The 15,730-nt window shown below is 36.6% G+C and overlaps 2 protein-coding genes across 2 annotated transcripts; both read right to left on the bottom strand.

Annotated features, from left to right (window-relative positions):
- Positions 1-5,375: 5,375 nt before the first annotated feature.
- Positions 5,376-12,619, bottom strand: LOC121735018. Its single transcript, XM_042125686.1, has 10 exons — positions 12,560-12,619; positions 12,338-12,413; positions 11,931-12,019; positions 11,672-11,783; positions 10,363-10,439; positions 7,542-7,601; positions 6,495-6,570; positions 6,208-6,296; positions 5,843-5,954; positions 5,376-5,481 (listed from the first exon to the last, which is right to left on the bottom strand). The coding sequence occupies exons 1-10, from the start codon at positions 12,617-12,619 to the stop codon at positions 5,393-5,395; spliced, it is 840 nt and encodes a 279-aa protein (XP_041981620.1). The 3' UTR covers positions 5,376-5,392.
- Positions 12,620-13,048: 429 nt separating this feature from the next.
- Positions 13,049-15,150, bottom strand: LOC121734978 (general odorant-binding protein 19a-like). Its single transcript, XM_042125644.1, has 5 exons — positions 15,082-15,150; positions 14,258-14,333; positions 13,982-14,070; positions 13,576-13,687; positions 13,049-13,167 (listed from the first exon to the last, which is right to left on the bottom strand). The coding sequence occupies exons 1-5, from the start codon at positions 15,148-15,150 to the stop codon at positions 13,079-13,081; spliced, it is 435 nt and encodes a 144-aa protein (XP_041981578.1). The 3' UTR covers positions 13,049-13,078.
- Between the last annotated feature and the right edge of the window lie 580 nt (positions 15,151-15,730).

A 15,730-nucleotide genomic window follows, 5' to 3' on the forward strand; every position in this document is an offset into this window, starting at 1 on the left:
GCACAAGCAGCGCAAGCTCTGATATTCCAATTTAATTCCCGGTTTCAGCGTTTGACCGGAGTTTTCCTATTTCTAATTGGTTTATATTTTCAGGTTGGCCAATCAAAAGCGCCAGTTAATAGACAAACTTCAGTTAAAAACAGAAACTGGGCACTACTCTGTTTTATTTTGATTTACTTACGATGCCAACTCTCTTCACGATGTCCGCCTTACCCTGGATTTTGATCTGCTAGGGGGTGACGTTGTATTCGTGGCTGCAAGTCCTCACATAGGGTAAGAGAACCACGATGATCTTCGCTTTAGCTTCGTCGGAAAAAGCCTGAAATAATGTAGGAGATATTCAGTAGCAGCGTGAGGGGAAGAGGGGGCGACGCTCCCAGGGCGCTGGATAAAAAGGGGCACCCAACGCAAACAAAAGGGTTGTCCATACTTTCGCATTTCTACTGGTGGCCATAGGGGTACGGCAACCTGGACGCCAAAGAAATCTCGCCCAGGGCGCCGGTAGTGCTAAAACCGGCACTGGACATATTCGTCAATCTAGTAGCCACTAGCGAGTGCGTTAAGAGAATATTCTAGGATTGTAAGGATGTATATTAGGTATTGATAGAAGCAGCTACATACAGCATGACTGGTGAGACATGTTCAATACTCGAGGATGTGATATTTGGCTATTATATTAGATGAAAAAAATAATATAAAAAATAATATCAATTGAGCAGTATTTACCCAACGCAAGGACACCGCGGCCGCATGGTAATTTACTAAGTGTCCATGATTCATTTATATAAAGAGAAATTTGGTCAAAAATTGATAATGAGAATCGAGTACCGAGTACTCTCCTTAAGAGGATACACCAGGGGCGAGAGAAATTGAAAATAGGTATTTGAAAATGTATTGCTGTCTCACCAATCTCAAGTCTCCCACCGCAGAGCGCGATAGAGACAACACGACAAAAGTTCTAATAAAAGAACAGAAAATCTTCGATTCGTTGTCCGCTGATTCCTTCTCCAAAACTTAACCGATTTAAGTACTTTTTTCATTAAGAATTAAAGCAAGGCTTGAGCTGTGTTCCTATGTTTTATTTTTTTTGTATATTTTAGCCAGTTTTGTTTTCTGGGTGTTTGAACACAGAGGAAAATCTGGCAATTTTTTTGGGTTTTTGGACGTTCTTATCTTTTTTAATAATAAAATTATGAAAAAAAGGAAAACATAGGGACATGCTAATAGTGGCCATAGATATTTAGGAAAAAAATCATAACTCTACCGGCATTATCCAGGGAGGAAACAGGGAACAACGTTTGTATGGAAAAACGGCGGTGTGGAATCCTCTTAAGTATTGATCATGTCTCACCAGTCATGCTGTATAGAAGGTGCAATTTGTAATTGAAGAGAAGCATGGCGGTTAAATTTAAAATTTAATTAAAACGTAAAAATAAGTTTGCTCACAGAAAATAAACAAAGTACTCAAAATAATAATAAATTGTATTAAAATAACTTTTTCAGGATCATGAAAAATGTAAAAAATTTGAAATAATAAATGTAGGTACATCCTCCTTTTACTATGACATTACTACTTACACTAACGCCTCCGTGGTCTAGTGGTTAGAGCGTCGCTCTCGACTCCGGAGGTCGTGGGTTCGAATCCCGCGTTGGAAACATGTTATTTCCAAGTTTGGTTAGGACAATGCAGGCTGATCACCTGATTGTCTGACAAGTAAGATGATCCATGCGTCGGATGGGCATGTAAAAAGTCGGTCCTGCGCCTGATCTCTCGCCAGTCGTGTCGGTCTTCCGTCCCACTGGGTTATGAGAGTAAAGGAATAGAGAGTGCTCTTGTGTACTGCGCACACACTTGGGCACTATAAAAATTACTCCTGCGTACCTGGTCTGGTTTCAATGAAACCGGCCACCGTCACCGAAACCGGTGTGGGGAGTATTATTATTACTACTTACACTAGCACTTTGCAGACAAGCGCAAAGTAGTGCCGAGCACAAAACGAAGAAAGTGGATGAGTTCATTTTGTCTATCGATTGATATCCTCAATTCCTGACTAATGCTGACTCCTCGGAAGCAGTGTTTATGTACCGAGATGCCAGAATTCTAAAACTTACCAAAGGCGTGAGGTTCAAATTGTAGGATTTAAAAATTGCTGCCTGCGGTTTCCTATTTACCAAGCTGTAATATAATTAATGTTACGAAAGTAACATGTTTATAGGGCCTGTTTCACCACTAACTAGGTGCCGATAAGTGCCGATAAGTGCCGAATATCCATCACTTAACTAGACAGATGAAGTATGGAGAATCTGTTAAAAAAAGTTGTGAATAGCCTATTCGGCACTTTATCAGAAAGTGGTGAAACAGGCCCTTAATGTTACAATTTAAAGTCTATCAGCATGATCTTTCAGTTTCTCAGGTTTGTTTATGGTACCCTCCGTTCCTAGAACTCTCGTCAGTAAGTATACTGTATATCTACTAGTCTTAATAATAGGGTCCCGTTTTTACCCTTTGGGTTCCGGAACCCTAACAAATGTTTGTCACTAACGAACTATTATCGTGTAGGACAAAATGTTTTGGGCGTTCGCCTCGCGTAATTTAAATAATCGGCCAAGTGCGAGTCGGACTCGCGCACGAAGGGTTCCGTACCGTTATAGAAGAAAAATAGGCCAGTTTTTTTTTGTATGAAAGCCTCCCTTAATTTTTTATTTTATTTAAATAATATAATAAATTATTAAAGTAGACATAAAACTAAGGATTTTATGTAAATTTCAAGTGCCTAGCTGTTGCCATTATTGATTACGAGCAAAAAAGGCCAAAAAATAACGTTTGTTGTATGGGAGCCCCCCTTAAATATTTTTATTTATTTTTAGTATTTCCTGTTATAGCGGCAACAGAAATACACAATCTGTGAAAATTTCAGAAGTCTAGCTATAGCGGTTATTGAGTTACAGCCTGGAGACAGACAGACAGACGGACAGACATCGAAGTCTCAGTAAATGGGGTTCCGTTTTAACCCTAAAATACAGATTGTCGCGTTCAAGTCTCTCACACTTAAAAATGTTTCTATCTATTATCAACTGGCTTTGTCTGGTTAGCTTTGACGGGTATGGAAGTTGTAATTTCAGTTTACAATCAGCGGGGCTAGTGGTCACATTTAGCAATTCCTCTCACTCAATTCAGCAAATGAATTGTGAAAACTCTCAAACTGACGAAGATCAAATTAGTACCAATTAAAAGAAACCATTTTGTGATTTATAAAAATGAGTCATATTATGATTCATAATATGATTCTCCAAAGCGACCATTTTAGCCCCGCTGTTATTTTTATTAATAATAGTAACTATTTGTTGCTTTGTATTTAATTGATGTCTGATATCAACATCTATATATATAAAACTCAAAGGTGACTGACTGACTGATTGACATAGTGATCTATCAACGCACAGCCCAAACCACTGGACGGATCGGGCTGAAATTTGGCATGCAGGTAGATGTTATGACGTAGGCATCCGCTAAGAAAGGATTTTGATAAATTCCAACCCCAAGGGGTTCAAATAGGGGATGAAAATTTGTATATAATAATATTCCTTAACGCGAGCGAAGCCGCGGGCAAAAGCTCGTATTGTATAAAGTACCTCCAATAAATCCATTCTTACATTACATTCGAAAGGGTAGATACCCTAACCTACCCTACCTACCTAGACAAAATATGACGAAATACCAGATAGACGGACAGATGTCTACCAGTTTGTCTGTTTATTACCTCTTCATGCTTAAGCGGCTCAAACCACTATATACTGACTTTGATGACGTTTGGTACGGAGGTGCTTTAGTATTTGTGTACGGCTCCTGAGTAAGTGCCTTATCAGTTATCACACTGGCGATTAGCGAGCGATTTAAAAGCGACGCAACTGCGCAGCGCACACGCCGCGATCGCGCGGCGTGCACGTCGCGACAGCGCAGCGTCGTCGTGGCGTGGCGTGGACGCCATTTTGTACACTCGTCGACACAGATTATTATATACAGTAGACTCGTCTAGGGAGTGACGTCAGAATCCATTTTGCTGCTGAGTGTCCAAAACGCCGAAGGCAAGCTGCGTGCACGCCGCGCAATCGCAGCGTCATCGCGGCGTGTGCGCTGCGCAGTCACGTCGCTTTCAAATCGCTCGCTAATCGCCAGTGTGATAAAGCCCTAATAACAAATTACGGCGCTACAAAGTAACGTGCAAAAACTAGTATCAATATAATATTAATTATTATGTATCAAGGTGCCGGTTGGCAGCGGACGACATGATTCATGAAGCAACCGCAGACGACGTGTCGTCGCGACACTACTGGTTTCTATATATTTCTATGAAATACCCTGCGCAGCTAGCGACACTCATTCATAGAAATACATAGAAACCAGTAGTGTCGCGACGACACGTCGTCTGCTGCAACTTCATGTAGACGGCTTCCAACTCGTACCTTTATTTTGTTGCCAAGACCCGTCTCATCGTTCACAGGTTTACAGGAAAAACGTGTGAGCTATGTCAGGTCTGACCAAAGGCCAATACCTAGGTCCTGTAATTGGCGAGGCGAGACTAACTAGACCTTGATATTATTATGTTACTCGGTACACATAATCACCAGAGGAAGCGTGACTCTGCACACATTGTGTTGCCGCTTTTTGTTATTTTTTCCTTTTTTTACCGTATAACCTTCCACTAATGACAGAAAAAGTGTAATTTCCTCAAAACAATCTCGTCACCTCTGACCATGGTTAATGCATCTGAAATTTCGACATCCTTTGCCAATCCGTAGCTAAGCGTTTGTAATGTACAGTTAAACTCGAAAAACTCTCTCTTGCTTAAGTTTAGAAGAATTCTTGACTTGAAGAAGAGAGAAAGGGAGAAAGGAGATTGTGACAATATGTATGGATGCTTTGCACCACGACGGCTCTCAGTCCACATCGTTGATCAAGGAACACCGAAATGATCGGGTACCGAACCAGTGACTCCCAGTTTACCATCAAGGCATATATTTCGGCAACGGGGTTGAAACCAAGCCGACTAATTAATAAGAGTCATTTTTATTGTACCCTACTGTGATCACAAAAAACTCTGTTCCTTTACTCTCATTAACCGGTTGATATGCATAAACACAACTAGATAGAGTTCAGTTGAAATACAGGCTTGACGACACGTGACACTTCTTTCATATTAGACAATCAAGTAATCAGCACCCAGTGTCCGATCTAAACTTCCATTTTTTTCTGATGATTCCAAGAGGGGTATCAAACCCATGACCTCTGAATCTAGAGCCAAGCTCTAAACACCAAGACCACGAAGACGCAGACTCGCCGATGATGATTTGAATATAAAAATAAATGAAATAAATAATGGTTACAATTTATTTAAGCAAAGATGAAATTCTTGGGGTCGGTGTCGTACACACATTTGGCTGTCCAGAAAGATGCCTCGCAGACATCCTTGTATTTTGTAGCTGTAAGGAGAAAAATAGCAAAATTACTAAAAGTAAAGAAACAAAGAAGCAAAACTGTCTTATTGTGGATAAAAATTGGCGCCATGCCCTTTGTGCTTAGAGCCGAGACCCTACAAATATGACTATTGACGTACCAAATTCATAGTATTATTTTAATGCCTACTACCGCCTTTGATTGGCTTTTAAAAACGACAGCCGAACAAAACAACGTCATAAAAAAATCCAGTGAAAAACCTCCAAACCAGCCATTATAATGATACAAGCGCTAACAGTCACAACTGACTGAAGTTAACCGCCGTCTTTGACAGCAGTCCTTTCACCCTTACCTCTCATTCAGAGGCTCTGAATATATTATACTTACCAACATCTTTGCATTTTTCTAAGGCTTCTTTCACAGGTCCCCTCAGCTCAGGCGGATACATCAGATCAATCTGCTTCAGTGTTGACTCATAGTTCAGCTTGTTGTTTTTGATCTAAAACACTTTGAAATATTAGTTAATGATCTAGACTAGAGATAATTTGTTCGTAGTAGATAACTTTGTTTAATATAATTATCTAATTTCTCGATCCTAGGTTTAAGTAAATTCGAAAAATATTTCGATTTAGTTACCAACCAGTCCAACAAACGGCCTAATGAGTAGTTCAGTATAAAGTAGGCAGAAACAAAATTAAGCTAAGCAACTTTATTTTTTGAAAAAAATCCTAATACAGATTTAAAGAACTTACTACTTGTGTCATCTGGTATATACAGGCTATGTAGCACATGACGGGTTTCTGCTCTATAAACTTGCCCTTATCAATGTCTCCAACTAAATCTGTAGTAGATAAACAATTAACTACAAAGCATGTCTTTGTAGTCTGTGAAGCAAAACGTCTTTAAGAAATGCAGAATAAGGAATTGAAAAACTGATTATTACTATTCATTTCTTTAGTTTTCAATTTCAAAATTTCATTTCATAGGACTACCTAATAGGTACCATAATATATTTTTATTTTTCAATCACTATACTTACCATCTGTTACGTCGTTCTTACTCATACATTGTTTTTTGATCATCTTCAGGGAATTTTTCAGCTGCTGTTTGGTAAGCTGTAAAACAATGACGAATGTTCTTAATTCTAAAATCTTGACCTATAAGGATCATACAACCCGGTATTACACGACGTTCAGGGATCCTTTTACAAATTTAGGGTCGTGTAAGAGTATTGCTCATTAGATTAGTAATTCAATTATCTCAGAAGAGGCCACGCCTTCCCTAACTACCGGGTCCAGAAAACGTATTGTCTAACATGTGCTTTACAGACTCATTATACAATATACATACAGGAGACTCCACACCCCCGTCTGGAGCCTCGTAACTGCTGTCTCTTAAATTGACACTATAGAGCGATAATTTTCAATTCAGCAGCATCAAAAATAATACACGGTAATTCAAGAGTGTTAGTCTCAAACAGCCGTCTCTCAAGTGGTATTTGCAAAAAAAAGCGGCAGAAGGCACGCCAAAACTTATTTGCAGAATTGTACTAATCTTAATAAAATTTTCATTGGTAAGATTATCAATATTATTAAGAACAACATAGAGAATTGTAAAAGTTAAACGAGTTGGACATCGATTTTCTTGTAAATTATAAAACCCATGTTCTAGAAATAGGATAATTGATGCAATTATGTATTAAATGGTGACATAATAGTATGTTGCTGTCGGTCATTCTTTAAGTTTACGTCACATGTAGTAATTTGTATAGAGCTCGTCTCTTTTACAAACGTCTCTTTAACATTACATTTTCAAATTCTAAAATTAAAATATAGTTTTATAGAGAAGAAAAGAAATTCCATATTTTGTTTTTAACACACAATTTACATTGGCAGTAAATTATAAGAGGAACAAGATAACAGAAGCTAAGTTATCTCATATTACCTGTAATCACCTCAAATATCTAAATCACTGGAAGGCCTTAGTTACAAAATTTTAGCACAAATTTGACCTTACTTAAGATGATGTTCTGTAACTCGCCTCATGATTTTAACACTTGTAATTTTAATACTTGTAAGCTACTTACCGCATTACTCCCGTAAAGAATGGCAGCGAAAATCAACAAAAAGACAATCCGTGACATTGTTTACTTCTGACTGTATGTTTATCATACACCCGTGTTATATAAAGACAGAATAATAATAGCGTGAAATGGCAAAATGCACTCGTTGAACAAATACATGTCTATTTTCTTCCTAATACTACATTACACGTTGACTTTGTAACAAGATGGAGTCGTTATATTTTTTATACGCTGAACATTTATTTAAAATTGCTTATTTCCTTTTATTTGTTTATATCAAAGTTGGTGATGTGTCTTTTATATTATTTTAACCTCTTATAAGACACGTAAGTCCTCTGTTTTTTATTATTTTTAGTAATTTATGTTATGGCTTCAAAAAGTTGTTATAACAATTATAATCTGTTGGAGTTAAATATTAAAATTAAATTACGCAATAATTAGGATATACTGTTGGACATAAAACAATAAAGACCTAGGTAGCAACACATAGAATGCAGGAAAAACGTTTCTGGGAATTAAAAACAAGATGGTTGCTTATTATTGATATGGACTTCGCTACTATTAACCGGGTAATAAAAAGAAGACAATAGCAATTTAGGTGCATAAGCATTACGTTGCTATTTTTGACATAATAGATTTGATGACTATATCAAAAATTGTATATTTTATGTGAATATTTGCAAATTTTAAGGAACCACACGATAAACATAAAAATGCGAAATATTATGTGTAGTTTTACAAATACGTACCTTCATCTAAGAATCAAGAAAGACAGATATTTAACTTTTGCCACATAAGTGAAAAACCACTAGCTTACTTACATCATAAACAAAATAACATTATAAGTACGGGATGTACGTAACTACACGCATTTAATTCAAAGCAATTCGCAATTTCGTTCCAGCGGCCTTATAATTTATTTTGTAAGGAGCATTAAAAATACATAGAAGTGACGAATTTTCTACAATGTTTTTTGTATAGCTGGTCATTTTTATACGACTTTAGTAATTCTGAAAATTACTTTCTTCGGAGAATACAGTTTTTTAGAGAAGTTAGTCAATATGTTTGTGATAATGATCAGCTATTTTTCCAATAAAAAAGAGTTGTCATCTACCTAGTGGAGTTTTAATATAACAAACGAAAAATCACGTTATGATTATCTAATATTTTAAACGGTATTTAATAAACATATTTATAATATAGCACATAGGAACAAGATAGTTTCAATGTTAAATTAGCTATTAGGTATAATTAATATTCAAGTCTGCATAAAGCGCTGCTATCAAAGCTTCCATCATATTACGGTCTTCCCGAGAAATGATGCAAGTGGGTCACAAGTTTCTTAGCAAACAGAAGCATAAAGGTCGTAGTTGACAGCGAATGCTCGGAAACTCAGTCTGTTGATGCTGGTGTCCCTCAGGGCTATGTGCTATCACCTACTTCATACTGCATATTAATTACATGTTACAGACCAACGGCATTCATTGCTATGCGGATGATAGCTGTACAGGTGAGGCTGTACATACCGGCTCTCCCAATATTTCTCGGTAAATGTTATTGAGAGTCGAAACGAACTTGTGTATAAAATAGAGAATTCATTGGAGAAAGTCTCTGAATAGGGTAGACGTAACTTAGTCCAATTCAACCCCGCCAAGACACAAGTCTGCACGTTCACCACTAAATAGTCACCAATGGTCGTATATCCTCGTTTTGAGGGCACATATTTAACCATCTCCCATAGCATTGAAATACTTGGCGTTAACATATCAAGCGAAGTCCAGTTTCGATATCATCTAGAAGGTAAGGCCAAGTTAGCCTCGAAGAAGTTTGGTGTTCTCAACAGAGCGAGACAGTTCACAGTACTTCAGCCCGTACCAACGCCTACAACTCTACAAGGCGCAGGTTCAGCCTCATATGGAATATTGTTCTCATCTCTGGGCAGGGGCGCCAAAATACCAACTGCTCACTCTGGATCATATCCAACGAAGGGCCGCTCGAATTGTTGACTGCCATATAGGTAAGTGTTTCAAACAGCTTGGACCCCTTGGAATTACGCCGAGATGTAGCTTCACTCTGCATCCTCTATCAGTTGTATCACGGGGAGTGCTCTGAGGAATTGTTCGGAATCATTCCACCTGCAACTTTTCGCCATCGTCCCACGCGAAAAATATACCATCCTCGTCATCTTAATGAGTAGCTGTCTTCCACCATGCGTTTCTCGCGTAACTTTCTGCCGCGCACTGTAAAACTCTGGAACGAACTGTCACTAGCAATATTTCCGGTCCTATACGACCTGCAAACCTTCAAGAAGAGAGCGTATTCCCTCTTACAAGGCCGGCAACGTACCTGCAGCTCTTCTGATGTTGCGAGTGTCCATGGACGACGATAGTTGCTTTCCATCAGGTGACCCGTTTGCTCGTTTGCCCCCGTTATTTCATAAAAAAAAGACTAAGAATTTATTTACTTTAATATTATTGTGTAGCTCAGCACAATATAACACAATTTAAAGATTTTGTGGTTAGGGGATTTCCATTACCATAATTAGAAATAATAAATAGAATAACATTAGTATTCCAAATTGTATTACAAAATATTAATGGTACTTATTTATATAAGAATAAGAATTATTGAAAGAACAGACAGCCACACAAGCCTACTATATTATCGGTCTATGGGATTTTGGAAGAGAAAAAACAGTTTAGGTCCTGGCCCTGGGGAAACCTCGCATTTTTTAGTTTTTTTGTTTTTTCAATTCCAAGCATGGTTCGGTTTTTCGGTATCCCAGGTACTATAAATAATAATAAAAACTTCTTTATGGAAACACGAAATTTTCAGCGTCATACTCGTACATACATTTGGCGGTGTAGTAAGAAGCTTCACAGAGATCTTTATTCTTTTTCCCTGAAAAAGAATATCAATGCCATGAAAAGGTTTTTCATAATTAAGTCGTTTTAACATAATATCACAATGTTATAAGTCTGACGTATCTGTGATATTGTTTATTTAATCGATTAAACTGTTTTGGATCTAGTTTTTTATTTAAAGGTTCTCATAATTAAAATTTTCAAAATTAAGTTTATCATAATAAGCTATTAATTTTGATTTAATAGCTACAAAAGTAGCTATTAAATAATAAAAAGAACATAAACAACAACTTTCAGCAGCTTTTTTTTTTAAATAAATTTTATTTACAAGACGATGATGATGATGATGATGAGGCATAATTATAATACCTCATCCTACCAATAATAAAAACTAAGGAAGAGTAAATGTGTCAAAAATTTTGTCCGTGAGACTACAAAATGTGACCCGAATACATGCATACTTTATGCGTGTATTCGGTACACAATTTTGTGTTTTTAAACAAGTGGCAATAATTGCCTTATTATTGTCAACGGCTTTATTTCCTAAATTTGAATGTTAGTGTTTCGTAGCTATTGTCATGTATAATTAGTGTGCTGAACTAAATTCAAAACGGTTGAAGTATGCGAGTTACGTTTCCTTAGCTTTTATTATTCGTTAACCTCATCGTTATTATCATATACATCATAATATTATCGCCGTCTTGATACATTGTAACAAATCAGCTAAAGACATTAGCTTAAGAGCGGTCCTGACTCCAAAAATCAAACATCGTCCTCCTCTCTTCACACTCACGCCCGTCTTTCATATGCCAGGTGAAAAAGGACGGCGCGGAATCATCGTCAAGTTAGTTTTACTTGAATAAAATACGAACTATACCTAATGATTATGAAAAAAGTGTTTTGAGCAAATTTAAGTTTTACCAATGCCTTTTTAGATATTAAAAAATATTAAAGAAAAGTTAGCAAACTTCGAAGATCCAAGCAAAAATGTGTCTAAAACAAGGTTTTTTGTAAAAAAGAAACTATCGAGCATTTTTTCAGTAATCGTGTTTTCGTCTTGAGCATTTAATCTTCATGAACTAAAGTTACTTGTGTCAAAAAATTAGTTTTCTAGGCCTTACAGATTTTGAGATCTAGGTTTAAGTATGTAGTCAAGTTAGGGTCAGGTGCGCTCTTAATTGTAACATTCAGCCTATTTGCCAACTCTCAAACAACTTGTATCATGATAATTATTGTTATACATAGAGTTAAGAAATACATACAACTTACCGATATCTTTACAGTGATCCGCTGCGGCCTTTACCGCGTCCCTCATTTCGGGAGGAAACAATATGTCCACTTGTTTCGTCACTGCTTCGTTATTTAACCTGTTATTCTTCACCTAAAAATAAAAAATAAAATATCAGCAACCGTATCCACATATTGCGCTTTTGTCTATATTGGCAGACATTAGTATCATTAGAAAAGTTTCTATTTGGTATATAAAAAGATAATAATATAGTTTAGAACTCAATTTCGCAATACTTACAACTCCCGTCATAGTGTAGACGCAGGCTACATAGCACATTACATTTCGTTCTTCGATGAATTTTCCTTTCTCTATGTCACCGACTTGCTCTACAAAATATAATCCAAATTCAAACATACTCATTTGCATAATATAATATCAGTGAAACCTATTTTAGTAATCGATATGACATGTGTGATGTAAGTGTGTAAGCAAAAGATATTATCATAAAGGAACCGTACATTTTGTCTCAAAAAATATTTCCTAACGTCTACTAGGTATCTGGACCAAAAATCAAAACAGCCCAATAGTTTTGGCGGAACCTATTTGATGCACGCAAGCCTGTTCGATTTTAAAGTGTTAACTAACACTTTATTAAAATTATAATTTGTGGCTTAATAAAGAATTTAGCTCTTAACATTACTTACCTTCAGTAACATCATTTTTCGGCATGCAATTTTTCTTCATCAGTTTTCCAGTGTTTTTCAGTTGTTGTCGAGTGACCTAAATAAGACCAAGAAGATTTATTATTAGTTAAAATATTTGTATAAAACTATTTAAATTATATATTGGATATATCTACTATAACTTCATAAAAAGGTGGCTATAATCTTATATTTTGGAGAAAATAGGAAAATATAGATACTTACACAAAAGATAGAGTTGAAACTTCCACTCACTAAGAGCAACGCTATTAACCAGTGAGACATTGCGAAATCCAAATTCTTTACAAAACTATGAACCAGAAAACTCTGTAAAAGATTCTGTAGAGGACCTTATGGATCCAAAAATATATCCGAACTGACTGCTATTGCGATATTTGACAGTTACTAATTGGTGGAAACGTTTAATTTTGTTAATTTTAAGTTAAGACGGAAATTTAGAGGATGTCGAAAACGACGACTCCTAATACCCTGTTATTAAGAGGTTGATTACCACGATGGTCCAGTGGTTCAGCTTAAATCTCGACGTCGAAGATTGTGATTTTGATTCTAGGAAACAACGAAAATATTGCTGTTCAAGGAGGATAGAGAATAGAGAGAGAAGGCCCATACATGGATCAGCCTTTTACATGCCCTTAAAAGGTTGATACTTCGAATGATTTCTTGAATTGGCAGGAATAAAAAAAATAACAATCATCACATTCCACAAACTATATTTGTAATAATTTACGGAAATACAAAATTTTGTGGATCAAAATCGTACATGCACTTGGCTGTCCAGTAGGAAGCTTCGCAAAGGTCTTTGTATTTTTTCGCTGAAACAAGAGAAGAGGTTATAGGGTGTTATAGGATAAAAGCTTTTCTTTAATCAAAATATTATAAGAACTCCCAGAGAATGTTCAGAAAATAACAACCCAGAGAATGTTCATAAATTAAGGGGGGATCCAGATTACAATGAGAGGACCGTGGTCCGTGACCGTAACCGTGACTCTTCAGAAGTGTGCGTCTAGAGTCTAGATGTCAAATACAACTCCTAGAAAAACCGGTATTTGTACCTATTAAAGTACCACAATTAAGTTACCAATAATTCCCTACACGTTTAACGGATAGTAAAAATATTTTATGATGTTCACAGGTCAACATGTGATTATTCATTGTCCGGTAATTGTCAGTCATGTTTAACAATTTCGACTATCTTTAAATACAATCAATCAAACACTTACCAATATCTTTACAGTGGTCAGCTGCTGCTTTGACTGCGTCCTTCATGTCCGGCGGGAACATCATATCCACCTGCTTCACCACGGCATCATAGTTCAATTTATTGTTCTTCACCTAAAAGAAAACAGTAAAATAAGATTTGCTCACAACAGCAGCCAAATAAATAAATATAAAAGTCAATTTAGTGGTTTTTGTCCGAAATATGTTACAAATACCTACATATACCCATGTTTGCAATTTTTACAAAATAATTGTTGTAGTAAATTTCAGCTTTGAATGATTTACTATATAGCACTGTAAGTACATACAAAACTATTTATCTCTTGCAATAGTATGCTTGTCTTAAATTTGTTCTTTATGTGCCTAAACTACTGTAATATTTAAAACCTCTTGAGAAACTATACTTACAACTTGTGTCATTGTGTAGACACAGGCTATGTAACACATAACATTTCTTTCTTCTAAAAATTTCCCTTTGTCTATTTGACCGATTTGCTCTGAAAATGAATATTATTTATCTTCTTACGTAGCATAAACAACTTGCAGTTTAAATTAATTTAAGGCATCCACTAAATAATTACGTTAGTTTCGATACATTGAAAATACACTAAAATGAATTGTTTTCTGAAACAAATTTCTAATAGAGGCCGCCCTTAAATGATGACAATAGATTTACTTAGTTACCTTCTGTGACATCGTTTTTTGGCATACAAGTCTTCTTCATGAGTTTTCCTGAATTCTTTAGTTGCTGTCTTGTCATCTATGGGAAAATTTAACTAGTAAAGTAAATGTCTAAAAGGCTAACCTAAAATATATTATGTAGTGGACTTAGAAATGCCGTCGACGACGGCAGTAGGGATTTCCGCAGTAACAGAAAAGTTTTGCTCAAAGCTGCAGGTGTCTGCAGCTTCTATACATATTATAAAACAAAGTACCTTTTTTTCTCTTTGTTCCATTTAATCTTTAAAACTGCGCAACGGATTTTGATGATTCTTTCAGTGTTAGATAGCCCGTTTATCAAGGAGCCTTCCTTGATAAACGGGCTATATTTTATCACGCTAAGACTAATAGGAGCGAAGAAATAGAGGAAAATGTGGAAAAAACGGGGAAAATTATTTGAAAGGGCTAACTTGAATGCGCTAATCTCAGGAACTACTGGTCCGATTTGAAAAATTATTTCAGTGTTAGATAGCTCATGTATTGAGGAAGGCTATATTTTGTCACGTTAAGACTAATAGGAGAATGTGGAAAAAACGGGGGAGATAAGCCATCTCGCGAACTACTGGAGCAATGTTTATGTTATTTGGCACAGATAAGAAGTAGACCACGTGAAGGATCATAAGCTATCGATTTTAATCATTTTTTCAGTGGCTATATATTTTATACCCGTGCGACGCCGGGGCGGGTCCCTTGTACCCTATATTTCATTGTGAGTTAAATCAAAATTGGCTGAGTATTTAAGAGAAATAAATATTTCCTCTAAATTATATTCATATAAATAGACTTACAGCAAAAGTATAGCTGAATTCACAAACATTTAAGATCACAAGGAAAAGAATAGCTCTAAAGGTTTCCATGGTGGGACACAACAAAACGACACTCAATAAAACCATCTTTATTTATGCAAGAACTTAAGCAGTATTTAGTGTTCCTGTGACGGACTGATAACAGACCGACAACAGACAGGTCTTCAATTAATGTCATGTCTTAATCTTAATCGGCGGTTATAGCTAACGAGCTGTTAGGTGTTGTGTTTGTATTACAAGACATTTCCTAGGCGAGTTAAAAGAACTAAGTAGTTGTAATCCACAGTGTAGACCATCACATGGTCTGACTAAGTGCGCACTACACTAGATTGGGGGTGCTTTCTATTCTGAGCTAAGGATCGTCACAGATGGCGTAATGTGGTCACCACCAAACTCCTTAAGGGGAATCACGACCCTCGGCAATGAAGAACACGAGCTGGGAGGGATCGTAATCGTATTTTTAATAGGCATTGGCTGGCACACACTCCCATCTGCAAACCCTGAATCCAGGATCGACAGTGGAAGGTCGAAACCCTTGGGCTAAGTACTTGCGCCGTCGCACCGCAGAAATGTACAAAGGCAGATAGCGGACCATCATGTATGTCAGGTGCCCTTAGGTGATCTTTCGGAG

This window comes from Aricia agestis, chromosome 16 (assembly GCF_905147365.1).
Source record: "Aricia agestis chromosome 16, ilAriAges1.1, whole genome shotgun sequence".
In the NCBI taxonomy this organism is placed as follows: Eukaryota; Metazoa; Arthropoda; class Insecta; order Lepidoptera; family Lycaenidae; genus Aricia; species Aricia agestis.

Excerpts from the sequence above, each read along its gene's own strand:
- LOC121734978 (XM_042125644.1), bottom strand. The coding sequence starts at position 15,150 with ATGGAAACCTTTAGAGCTATTCTTTTCCTTGTGATCTTAAATGTTTGT. Across the intron at positions 14,071-14,257 it reads AAAAAACGATGTCACAGAAG|AGCAAATCGGTCAAATAGAC; the intron begins GTAACTAAGTAA and ends ATTCATTTTCAG. Across the intron at positions 13,168-13,575 it reads TGACCACTGTAAAGATATTG|CGAAAAAATACAAAGACCTT; the intron begins GTAAGTGTTTGA and ends CTCTTGTTTCAG.
- LOC121735018 (XM_042125686.1), bottom strand. The coding sequence starts at position 12,619 with ATGTCTCACTGGTTAATAGCGTTGCTCTTAGTGAGTGGAAGTTTCAAC. Across the intron at positions 12,020-12,337 it reads GAAAAATGATGTTACTGAAG|AGCAAGTCGGTGACATAGAG; the intron begins GTAAGTAATGTT and ends TATATTTTGTAG. Across the intron at positions 6,297-6,494 it reads TAAGAACGACGTAACAGATG|ATTTAGTTGGAGACATTGAT; the intron begins GTAAGTATAGTG and ends TATCTACTACAG.